Below are 13,421 nucleotides of genomic sequence, written 5' to 3'. Positions count from 1 at the left end.
GGCCTCCAGAGGGAACTTCTGAAAGTACAAGCAGGGTAAACCAATGACCCTTTTGGGTATTCATCCAATGACCACCCTAGTTGAAGCCTTCATCACCCATCACCTGGTCCATATCCTTCTATGAGACTCCTTTCCTCAAGTTTCTCCCTACTCCAAGCCATCTTCATTCAGTTGCCAGCATTTTTAGAAAGCACAGGTATGGCCATATCCAACCCCACTCAGATGCTCCAGGGCCTTCCCTCTTTTATCTCCAGAATCAATTATGAACTTTTGTGTTGGGCACTTAATTTTCTATATAATCTGGCCTCTTCAGGCCTTTACAATCGTCTAATATTCCCCTTCTTTCTATGTTCCTGTTGCCCTGCTCTATATGCTGTTTCTCACACATGCCACGCCATATTTCATTCTGATCTTTTATACTGGTCCCTTTCCTAAGCTGTAAAGCTCTGCCCCTCCAGCTCCTAGTTTCTCTGGCTTCCTTCAAGATTCAGCTCAAATCCCACCCTTGCCCTAGGTGCTAATGCCTTACCCTCTCAGACTGATTTCCATCTTCTCTGTCTACATCCTACATATTTCTAATTATTACAAATTGTCTTTTACCATTAGAATGTAAGTTCTTTGAGGGCAGGAAATATTTTTTGCCTTTTCTTTTTTAACCCCTACCTTCCATCTTAGAATCAATGTTCCTAGGCAGAAGAGTGGTAAGGGCTAGGCAATGGGGGTCAAGTGACATGCCCAGGCTCAAACATCTAGGAAGTTTCTGAGGCCACATTTGAACCCAGGACCTCCCATCTCTAGACCTGGCTCTCAATCTACTGAGTCACTCAGCTTCCCCCCTCTTTTTTTTAAGCCTTTATACCCTTCTGTCTTAGAATCAGTACTAAATATCTGTCCCAAAGAGGAAGAGTATAGAGCTAGGCAATTGGGGCTAAATGACTCGCCCAGAGTCACACATCTAGGAAGTAACCATGGCTGGATTTTAATCCAAACCTGGCTCTTTGCTGAGCCACCTGGTTGCTCTTTACTTCCATTTGTATCCCTAGCACTCAGGATAATACCTAATGCTAATATTTATATGGTATTTTTATAAAGATCTCATTTGTTCCTCACAACAATCCTGGTTAGATGCTATTATTATTCCCATTTTACAGATAAGGGAATGAGACAAATAGAGGCTAAATGATACCAAATAAATGTGAGGCAGGATTTGAACTCAGGTCATCCTAACTTCAGCCCTTGATCTGATATACCACCTAAAATTCATGGTAACTGAAATTATGTAAATAAAAAATGTAAAAGTAAATTAAATTAAAGGCCAATAATGGTTCCAAAGGACAGATGATAAAATACATGTACCTCCTCTGGGTAGAGAGGTAGCAGACTATAAGTCCTGAATGCTATGATCACTGACAAACCTTTCTCTGTACAGGTTGATTTTGATCAACTTTTTCTTAGTGGCAAGGGAAGGCTATCAGATGATCAAACATAATACACTTTGCTACTAATAGCAAAGCAATGATCCAGGACAATTCTGAGGGACTTACAAGAAAAAAAGCTATCCACAACTAGAGAAAGAACCGTGGGAGTAGAAATGCAGAAGAACACATATGATTTATCACTTTTTTTTATCTGGGCATATGTTTTAGAGGTTTGGATTTTATAAGATTATTCACTTACAAAAAAATGAATAATATGGAAATATGTTTTGAGTGAGAATATATGTATAACCTAGTGGAATTGCCTGTCAACTCTGAGGGAAGAGAGAAAGGAGACAACAAGAATCATGTAACTTTAGAAAACCTATGTGTAAATTTGTTATTGAAATAAAATAAAGAAAAAATAAAAGATAAAAAATGATAGGGGGGTAACTAAATGGCTCTATGGATAGAGAGAGAAAGGTCTTGAGATGGGAGATCTTCAGACACTTCCTAGCTGTGTGACCCTGGGCAAGTCACTTAACCCCCATTGCATAGTCCTTACCATTCTTCTGCCTTGGAACCAATACTTAGTTTCAATTCTAAGACAGAAGGTAAGGGTTTTTTTTTTTTAATGATCGGCATCGTTAAAATAAGACTTAAAAGGAAGGTCTATAAAATCCAATATTCCTAAGAAATTTCTCATCTAAATACTAACCAGAAAGATAGTAGGAGGTTAAATGTCTTTAAGGCAGAAACATCAAATAGCATACCCACACCAGGTAGTTACCACAGAAAAGCACTCACAATTTTTTTGGGAGGGTTGAATTCTGTGTTGTAAACTCGACCAGAACTTGGATGAATCCAGCGAGAGGTAAGACGTTGCTTAATAATCTCAAAGGGTACATTCAGATCAATCACTGTATCTATCTGGTGAACTTTGTCCAAAGCTTCAGCTTGTGGGACAGTCCTGGGAAAACCTTTAAAAAATATTTTTTAAGTAAAGGAGAGGAAAAAGAATTAGACTTTCTTTGCCAAAAATTAATCTACTGAATGAAATCTACTTAAGCTATCCACAGGTTTTTGGATGATTTCTCTAAGGCCCATAATCCTGCCTCTCCTACTTTTAGCTGTGCAATAATAAACAAGTCACTTACCTCTAAGACTCCTTTTCCTCATCTTTAGATGGAGGGAGGGCCAGTAGACCCCCAGATTGCCTCCAAGGTTACTTTCAGTGCTAGAAGAACTATGATCCTATGAGTCACAATAAATGATTATTTATCATTATGCTGATCAATGACACTGAAAAATTATAATACATTCATGGGAAAGGTTCTCACTATTTTCCCTGAACTCATCCCTACTTAATTATCAGCTACAAAGGCAATCTGGCTTTGTATGCTATTGATTTAGTATATAAACAAAGTATATCAGAAAGAACATGGGATTAATTTGCTCAGTCACATAGCTGATAAGTACTGTAGCTTATCAAATGTTGGATTTGGAATCCTCTCCTAATTACAAATACATCCTTCTTTCCACTATATCATAATGTAGGACTATCATTCTTCTATCTCCCTTTCTTCTTCCTTAGAGCTTTCCCCATGAGTCTGAAAGAATATTATTTTGTGGAACCCTTGCCTTCTGTCTTTGAATTAATACGAAGTGTCAGTTCCAAGGCAAAGAGCAATAAGGGCAACTGGGGTTAAGTGACTTGCCCAGGGTCATAGCTATGAAGTTTCTGAGGTCATATTTGAGCCCAGGACCTCCAGCCAATCAATCCACTGAGCCACCTAATTGCCCTTCTACTCATTCTTTTTATGGAAATTGTAATATTATAGAGAAAAATCCTCAAATTTCTTATGGATTACTGTCTCAAAATTTATCAGCTATCCCTCAGTCTCTTCCATTTCTTTGTTTCCCTATTGAAGTATGTCCCCCCATTCTTTTTTTGGAATACTTTATTGTCCCTGACGAGTTAGAGAAAGAAGAATATCTCCAATCTTTTCACCTCTTATACTTTAGAGATTGACTTACATTTTGTACATGTATGGGCATTACTTGGCTTTAATATAAATATTATTTATATATAATATAATATATAAAATATAAACATGGGGGGGCAGCTGGGTAGCTCAGTGGATTGAGAGCCAGAAATGGGAGGTCCTGGGTTCAAATCTGGCCTCAGATACTTCCTAGCTGTGTAACCCTAGGCAAGTCACTTGACCCCCATTGCCTAGACCTTACCATTATTCTGCCTTGGAATTGGTTCCAAGACAGAAGGTAAGGGTTTTAAATATATATAAACATGGCGCTCTCCCTGCTGATCACTTCAAAATTTTCTCTTCCCTTGAAACTTCTTGAAAATAGGTTCCATGCTTCTCTGTTGTTCTCATGTAGCTTCCTGCTTTGGAAAACTGCTTGACTATCCTGAACGGGACTCATTTTACACAATAATTTGCTTTATACAATTCATGCATTTATCGGGCAATATTATATATTATAGATATCTGTGTTTGTGCCCATGTTACATCAAGGCATGAACTATGTCTTGTCTAAACTCTATATCCCTCAGGGCCTGGCACAATGTTCTTCAGTACCTAAATACTGACTAACTCAATGGCTGGAGCAACATGGAACAAAGGACTAATTCATTGTATATCCTTATATGAGTCCTTTCATTTCTCTGGACCTTGATTTTTCTCATCTCCAAAATAAAATAATTGGAGAAAAGCATCTCTTAAGATTCCTTCCAGCTCTAACATGCCATGGACCTATGAAAATGCTGACTAACTCCAGTAGGAACCCATTTAGATGAGCAAATTTGATTCTTCTGGGCCTTTCCTCCTCCCTCTCAATTCATCTGCATCTCCCCACTGAAACAGGAAAAATGAAAAAAAAATTGGCATCAAAACAGCCTGCTCAGAAAAATTTATTCTTTCAAAATCTGAGCTTGACCAGAAACTGTGAAATTTAGTCAATAGTTTGCTTACCATCCAATAACCAACTATACTGAGCTAGATTTTTCAGTTCATGGAGGGCCAACCGAGTCATGACATCATCTGGTATGAGTTTTCCCTGATCAATGAAGGTCTTGGCAAGCACACCAATTTCTATAGGAGAAAAGAACCAGAGAATAAGTTTAAAATTCATCAAACGTGACAGAAAGCCTAATTTTGTCAACCTCCACAAGATTCAGTTTGTTAGAATAATTTCAGTCCTAATCTTGTTTCTAATTGGCAATCAGTGCTACTTAATATGTGTATAGGATATTCTAGCCCTCTAATGAAAGAAGTATCCCTGCTAAAGCTGAAAGAACACTTAATCTAGAATCAGAAAACCAGAGTTCACAACATCCTAGTGGGATTCCTTGAGCAAGGTATCTGATTTTTCTGAGTCTCAGTTTCTTCATCTGTAAAAAATTAAAATGATACTCATAGGGGGCAGCTGGGTAGCTCAGTGGATTGAGAGCCAGGTCTGGAGATGGGAGGTCCTAGGTTCAAATCTGGCCTCAGACACTTCCCAGCTGTGTGACCCTGGGCAAGTCACTTGACCCCCATTGCCTAGCCCTTACCACTCTTCTGCCTTGGAGCCAATACACAGTATTGACTCCAAGACGGAAGGTAAGGGTTTTTAAAAAAAAATAAATGATACTCATACTATCTATTTCACAAGATTGTTACACAGATGAAATGAGATAATGTTTCTAAAGTGCTTTATACTGTACTAGAGGGGAATCAGGAACCAAAGCTTGACAGGTCTCTGAGAGGGAGGGAACAGATAAAGAGAAACACTACTGTCCACAATACACATAGAGCACTAAATGCAAGTTTCTATAATATACTTCAGAGTAACTAGTAATCATCCCGTTGTCCATGAACATCTTCCTCCAAAGCTTCCAGGTGGCATATAGAATTGGTGAAATGATAATGAAAGCTCAGGAAGGTCTAGCCAAGCTCTAAAAGATGAACTGGGCAATCAGACTATGGGTCAGTCATGAAGGTATCAGGAGAACTAAGTTTGTTAAGGAGCAGAAAGATTGGCCCCCAGATGAAGACTTCCATTGTTGGTTGTAAAATTGAAAATTGATTTCAATTCTATTTTGCAAAGATTTAATGAAGGTAGATTTAATATTCCTTTGTTAGTAATTCATTCCCCCTCTTTACCCACCATCTACATCCGAGAGACTTGCCTAAAAGTCAAGCTTTTGTTTTACCCAGTTTTTTCTTAAACCCTTACCTTTAGTCTAGTAACAATTCTAAGGCAAAAGGGTAAAGGCTAGGCAACCAGGGTAAAGTGACTTGATCAGGATCATATAGCTAAGAAGTATCCAAGAGGTCTAGGATCACAGATCCAGAATATGTCAGCAATAGGAAATGAACTCAGGCCCAGGCTCAGATGCTTAGCTGTGTCACCTTGGAGAAGTCATTTAATCTCTGTTGGAGGTAGTAGTGGCTCTTATCACCCACTTTTCAGAGAAACTTAATTTGTGAGGCCCACTAAGGAAAGTAGCCATGCTTGCCTGAGATTGCTGGCAAGGTCCCAATTTCTCACGCAAAGGCGCTGCTGCTCTCAGCCAAAGGTCATCATTAAACCCTGAGTTTAAACTCTCACTCTGAAGAGCAAAGAAGTTCTTGTAACATCATGACTGAAAGCACCAAACCTGACTTTCCCCAAGAGCAGATTAGCAATCACTGTTTCTCAACTTGCTTACGTCTATAATAGCAACTCTGGTTACATTCATGTGTGAAATAATTTTCATAAACATTATCCTATGGGAAAGTAACATCCCCCCCAATGTTGTAATGCTTAATATTTCACTCTCTATAAGTCTTTCTCTTTGTCATAATAAACGAAGATCATAGCTCCCAGTCATGATGCCATGATTCTTCCTCTTGGTCCTTCTCGGGCATGCTGGCTGGCCCCAATCATTCCTGTCCTTCTTATCTCACTCTCTTTCTCTAGTTGCTAGTCTCCCTGGCAAGCTGGCTCTCACTCTCACTCTCCTTGGCCACAATGGCCCTTATATCCAGTCACTCATCACCAGACTCCCACACATGACTGGGACATTTATTAACTTAAAAGGTCAAATCTCATCAATTTGTAGTAACTCCCATTATTTGTAGAGTAATCCTATCACTCTGGTTATTTTATAAGGAAAGATCCAAATGGTATAATCTCAATTCTGACTGTCATCAGTAACTATTGTTGTTCAGTAAGTAAGAAGAAATATTTGTGTAACTGAAGATGTTGCTATCATCTTGCTAAATGCTGTTTTTACAGCATTTACTGTAAGCCCTCACTCAAGGTCTTTGGTCATTGAGAAAGGCCATTCACCCCATTTATTGGTAATTGCTAGTCTTACAAATAAATGGATCAGGTTTGGAACTTTTTCTCTCAAAATTTGTATCATGACATGGCCATGGTAATTTATAAAACCAAGGCACAAAAGGTATTGTAATTTCTGTCAGTGGGAGGAGGGCTCCACTGATGAATGGAAGGATATTCTGAAAAAGCATATATATGCTGGTATCCAAATGACAGTAAGTTTTTAATTAGCCAAATATTATGATCCTTGATAATTTTTTGAAATGAGTTTAAAGAGACACCATCATCATCACCTCTTCCTTTACAGCTAGGGCTTCAAGGGATTCGTTCAGATGTCAGGGTATATAATCAAGCAATTTAAAAAAAAAGATACAATATTTCATTTTGGTTGTTTTCCTTCATATTTACAAATATGGAAAACTTTGCTTGAGAAAATCTCCCACTCATTTAAATAGTGGTTTGTTAACCTTGCTCTGGGGAGTTGGGAAGTTTGGGGCTAACTTGCTTAAAAATTCCTTTTAAGGGAGAAACATTGTGAGCAGATGGCAGAATAGGGCATGAAACTCTCTTGTCTTCCTTAAACCTCCACAAACAACCTAAAATAACTATAAAAACAACATTAAAAGCAGCAAAAGCATATGAGTCCTGTAGATAAAAAATCCCCTACTCCCTTATACAAGGATTAGATTTTAATGTTAGTAACTGTATTAAGTTATATGATTTTAGGAGGTCTTTTATGATTATTTTAGTATAAGTTTTAAAGTATGATAGCTGCTTGAGTATAGTTAATCATTGTTAGCATAGGCTTCAGTTTTAGCCTTAGCCTTCAAAATTGCTATATCATCCATCCTCAGTAATCATGGTCTTGAACTTGTGACTGGTTCTTCATTAGCAGAGAGGCTTTTGCCTCAGTTAGAAGCCTGCTGACACTACTTCACCTTTGTATATGGGGTGCTCAGGGAGGGGGAGTATCTCTGGTATGGAGGGCTTGTCGTGCCCTCCTAGGGCAGCTCTCCAGCCTCTGACCCCCACCTGACACCCAGCTCTCACTTGTGGCTCCCAGTAGCTGCTAGCATGCGGCAGCGGCCACACCCGAGGCAATGGCTTTGACAGGCTGGCTAAACCTTGTGAGGGTAGCCATCGGGTCATTGACCCCTGGTGAACCAGAGCTTTGCTCACCCAGCATGTGAAGACTGCTTCGGCTGAACAGACGGAAGAAACCAATAAGAAGGTTCAACGGCTAGAAAGAGGGCAACGCAGCAAAGCACTGTGGAGTGCTTAGGGCGTGTTGGAGCACAAAAGACAACATGGCCATCCAATGCAGCTGAGGAAGTCTCCAGGTGTAATGACTTTTCGTACCACTGGACCCAGGCTTCCAACGCCAAGAGAGTGGGACTGTCTCTGTGCATTGACTTTTCCACTTAAATCTCTTTCACGCACAAGTATCTTTGTGCACACTCATCTATCCTAACCCCGTCCATCCTCTTCAAGACCTGTGGCGATGGGGGAGTGGCGACGCAACAGGTGGAGGTGACCACTGGCACTTGTAGTCATGATCCTGCACATAGGCGGCCCACGGACCAGTGGTTGCTCGGCCCTGTGGGCAGCAGGGATGTTTGGCAGCATCCTGGGTAACTGAGCAGCCCTCTCTAGGACATCACTGCTCACCCTAATCAAGGGAGGGGACTAGAAAAGGTGTCCCAAACATTGCCTGCCCTACAAACACCCGGTCAGCATACCGCGGCTGGCGGGTCATCCCCTTTAAGCGGTCAAAATAAAAGAAAAAATACAAAGAAACTCCTACTAGGAGCATGGAACATCAGGGCATTACTTGATAGAGAGAATACCCCAAGACCTGAGAGAAGAACAGCTCTAATCGGTAAAGAACTGGCGCGATATAACATCGACATCGCAGCCCTAAGTGAAACACGCTTACCAGAAGAGGGATCACTCAGCAAACCCACCACTGGATACACCTTCTTCTGGAAAGGTAGAGCCTCAAATGAAGACAGAATCCACGGTGTTGGACTGGCCATCAAGACCAGTTTGATCAAACAGCTGCCAGACTTGCCTGTGGGCATCAGCGAGAGGCTCATGAAGATCCGTTTGCCTCTCAGCAAAGACCGGTATGCCACAATCATCAGCACATATGCCCCAACACTGACCAGCACAGAGGAGACCATCGAGCAGTTCTACTCTGACCTGAGTGCCATCCTGCACTCAGTGCCCACAAATGACAAGCTGATACTACTGGGAGACTTCAACGCCCGCATTGGCCAGGACCATGAAAGATGGAAAGGAGTGCTCGGCAAACACGGTGTGAGCAAAATGAACAACAATGGCCTACTGCTACTCAGCAAATGCTCAGAGTTTGAACTCACCATCACGAACACTGTGTTCAGAATGGCAAACAAATATAAAACAACGTGGATACACCCAAGATCAAAACAGTGGCATCTCATTGACTACATCATTGTACTCTGGCGAGACATCTAGGATGTACAGATCACCAGAGCCATGAGAGGAGCTGAATGCTGGACAGACCACCAATTGGTTAGAGTGATTCTTCAAATGCTCATTGCGCCTTGACATCCAAAACGTGCCCAGACAGTTCGCACATTTTACAACGTGAGTCGTCTTAGAGATCCATCTTATTTGCAAACATTCCAGTCCTGCCTGGACAACAAGCTGTCTGCCAAGGGACCACTCACTAGAAGCTCAACTGAGAAATGGAACCAATTCAGAGATGCAGTGAAGGAAACATCAAAGGCAGTCCTAGGCCCCAAACAACACAACCACCAGGACTGGTTTGACGAGAACAACACTGCTATTGAAGACCTATTGAGCAAGAAGAACAAAGCCTTTATGGAGTGGCAAAATAACCCAAACTCTGCTCCTAAAAAGGACAGATTCAAGTCTCTCCAAGCCACGGCACAGTGTGAGATCAGGAAGATGCAAGATCGATGGTGGGAAAAAAAGGCAGAAGAAATCCAGCACTTTGCTGATACGAAAAACTACAAACAATTTTTCAGTGCCCTCAAGACTGTCTATGGGCCATTAAAACCCACCACCACTCCCTTGCTATCCTCTGACGGTGACACTCTCATAAAAGATAAAAAAGGCATCAGCAATAGGTGGAAAGAACACTTCAGTCAGCTTCTCAACCAACCCTCTTCAGTCGACCAAAGTGCCCTTGACCAGATCCCCCAAAACCACACCATTGAACAACTTGACATCCCTCCTTCAATAGAGGAAGTCCAAAAAGCCATTAAACAAATGAGTGCAGGCAAGGCACCCGGTAAAGACAGGATCCCAACCGAGGTGTACAAGGCCTTAAATGGAAAGGCGCTCCAGGCATTCCACATAGTGCTGACCAGCATATGGGAAGAGGAAGACATGCCCCCAGAACTCAGAGATGCCTCCATCGTAGCCCTATACAAGAACAAAGGCTCATGAGCAGCCTGTGACAACTACAGAGGCATCTCACTACTCTCCACTGCTGGAAAGATCCTTGCCCATGTTATACTCAACAGACTCCTGTCATCTGTTTCAGAGCAGAACCTGCCTGAATCACAATGTGGCTTCCGACCAGATCACAGCACTATCAACATGGTCTTCACAGTGAGGCAAATGGAGGAAAAATGCCTTGAGCAGAACCTGAGTCTCTACATTGTCTTCATAGACCTGACAAAGGCGTTTGCCACAGTGAACAGGGACTCATTGTGGGTGATCCTCAGCAAGCTTGGTTGCCCAGCAAAATTCGTCAAACTGATCCAGCTCTTTCATGTCGACATGACAAGGGAAGTCCTATCTGGTGGAGAGACTTCTGATCGCTTCAACATCTCCAATGGCGTGAAACAAGGCTGTGTCCTCGCTCCAGTACTATTCAACCTATTTTTCACCCAAGTATTACGACATGCTGTGATGGATCTAGACCTGGGCATCTACATCAAATACCGACTGGATGGCTCACTTTTCGACCTTCGCCGCCTGACTGCAAAAACAAAGACAACAGAGAGACTCATCCTGGAAGCTCTCTTTGCAGATGACTGTGCTCTCATGGCCCACCAAGAAAATCATCTCCAAACCATTGTGGACAGGTTCTCCACCGCAACAAAACTGTTTGGCCTGACTATCAGCCTCAGCAAAACAGAGGTGCTGTTCCAACCTGCACCAGGAGGCCAACGAACCAGCCGTATATTACAATCGACGGCACGCAGCTTTCTAACATCAACACTTTCAAGTACCTGGGCAGCACTATCGCCAATGACGGGTCCCTAGACCACGAGATTAATGCCAGGATCCAAAAGGCCAGCCAGGCACTTGGGCGGCTGCGCTGCAAAGTCCTCCAACACAGAGGTGGAAGCACTACGACGAAGCTCAAAGTGTACAACACAGTGGTCCTCAGGTCGCTCCTGTATGGTTGTGAGACATGGACACTGTACCGGAAGCACATGAAACCGGTGGAGCAATTCCTCCAACGCTCCCTCCGGTCAATCATGAGGATCTGATGGCAGGACCGAATCACCAACCAGGAAGTCCTCGACAGAGCCAACTCCACCAGCATCGAAGTCCTGGTCCTCAAAGCCCAGCTACGATGGTCTGGACACGCCATCCGCATGGACCCACAGCGAATACCAAGACAGGGATTCTATGGCGAACTGTCAGCTGGACTCAGGAAACAAGGCCGGCCGAAGAAAAGATTCAAGGATCAGCTAAAGTCCAACTTGAAGTGGGCTGGCATTACACCAAAGCAACTAGAACTCGCTGCCTCTGACAGAAGCAGCTGGTGTACCCACATTAACCATGCCGCCGCCACCTTTGAAGATGAGCGACGTCGACGTCTTGCCACTGTGTGTGAACGCCGACACCAGGCCACAACCGCACCTCTCATAACAACTGGCGTTCCATGCCCCATGTGCCACAAACTTTGTGCCTCAGCCTTTGGACTCCAAAGCCACATGAGGATACACCGTAGATGAAACTGCACAAAGACAATAGTCATTCTTGATCACCGAGAGACTACCACTACTACTACTACTATACCCCTTATACATTATCAAGCTTTTGCCCCACTTTAAGGCCAGACACCTCCTCCTTACCCTGGTCATCTCAGTATACATCATCCTTGATATAATCAGGCTTAGAAAGTAGGGTTCAGGCTCTCCCTCTCTCCCCTTGTCTCTCAAGTGACTTCTTCTACCAATGAGAAGTATTTCCTGATTACTTCAACCAATCCACATCTCTCTATTTTTAGCACTGTCTTCAATTATTTCTGTTCTGGTACATAAGTTGCGATATTCTTTGAGGTATAAAGGAAGGTCTCTCACAGTGCACAGGGCCTTTTGGTCTTGACCAGAAATACGGCTTTATTGGGAGGCCCTCTCAGTCTTTGTTTATCATTTGTGTTCTGTGGTTAGAAATTACACAAGTCCCCAGGACAAAGGTGGAGGAAGGTTCTTGACTTCTTTGGCCTTAGTCCCCCACCAGAGGCCCTGGAGGCAGGAAGAGACCAAACGGAGAGAATCCACAAAGCAGCTCCAGAGGGCAGGATTAGCAACCTCACCAAGTTGAAGGAGGCTGGGTAGCTTACCCTCCCTAGCCAGACCACTGTGATCAAAGAAAAGGCAGGCTGAGGGTCCTGGGAGCAGTTGTGTCTGCTACAGCCTGGCTCAGGAGACTCCACTGGCCCATGGCTACCACCAGACCCTAAAGGCAAGAACTCAAACTTCATTGCTAGCTGGTAAGGGAATTTGGAGGCCCGAGGAACACAGCCTGGATACCTACTCTGTTTCAGAGACGCTGGAGTGGGAGAGTAGGAGTGAGGAAGGACCATCACACCAGTGAGTTTATTTGCTGAAGGTTTGGGGTCCTGTCAGCTACTGTCACTCCCAAGAGAGTAGAGTCCCAGGTGGTTGCTCCAAGGAAAGGCAGACTGGCTACTTGAAATAGTAGTAGCAGAGCGGCCCTCAGTCTCCAGTTGGACCACCTGCGATCACTGGGAGGGGGGATGTCTATGGCCCCTGGAAATGGCTTCATTGCCTGGGTATTTTGAAGGGGTGTGTATGTTTGGAAGACTTGAGATTGAGGAAATGGAATGGAATGAGCTGAAATGTTAGTTGGGCTAGGAGGAGGCAGGGTGGAGTGACTATTTCACATTGAGGAGGAATGAATAGAGAAACTGCCACAGAGAAGGGGATGAAGAGGTGGAGGGCTGAGAGTAACAGCCTGGGGCTTGAGAGGAAAGCAAGAATCTGACATCTGACTGTTGACTATAAAAACTGCAATAACTAAATAAGATCATGGAAAAAACCAAATACACACACAAAATCCTGAAACCTGAGATAATATATATCAACAAAATAGAAACCCTGGGATGCCAGAAAAAAAGCCAGTAATTAAGTCTAGTGGTCTGGCCACTAAATTTAGAAAATAAATAAACAAAAATGATCAAGCAAAGGAGAAAGAACCCAACTATTGATAGCTATTATGGGGACTGAAAAAACCTTGGCTCAAACTCAGAGGACAATAAAGTAAAAACACTTACTTCAGAAACAGTAAAGAAATACAATAAATGGCCACAAGCACCAAAAGAGCTTTGGGGAAAGCTTTTAAAAGATCTCAAAAAACAAATGGGAAAGGTTGAAGAAAAATTAGGGGGGGAGGGAAGAGCAATGC

At 42.8% G+C, this 13,421-nt stretch overlaps 1 protein-coding gene across 1 annotated transcript in view; it reads right to left on the bottom strand.

The window, feature by feature from the left end:
* AK3 (adenylate kinase 3) overlaps window positions 1-13,421 on the bottom strand; it is a 31,660-nt gene that overhangs the window by 6,119 nt on the left and 12,120 nt on the right. Inside the window, exons 2-3 of the mRNA XM_001365118.4 lie at window positions 4,409-4,528; window positions 2,223-2,395 (exon numbers count right to left, since the gene is read on the bottom strand). Of these exons, the coding sequence (XP_001365155.1) occupies window positions 2,223-2,395; window positions 4,409-4,528 (293 nt within the window). The remainder of the gene's footprint in view (window positions 1-2,222; window positions 2,396-4,408; window positions 4,529-13,421) is intronic.

The sequence above is a fragment of the Monodelphis domestica genome, chromosome 7 (assembly GCF_027887165.1).
Source record: "Monodelphis domestica isolate mMonDom1 chromosome 7, mMonDom1.pri, whole genome shotgun sequence".
Lineage (NCBI taxonomy): Eukaryota > Metazoa > Chordata > Mammalia > Didelphimorphia > Didelphidae > Monodelphis > Monodelphis domestica.
This window is presented reverse-complemented; position numbering and strand designations above follow the sequence as displayed.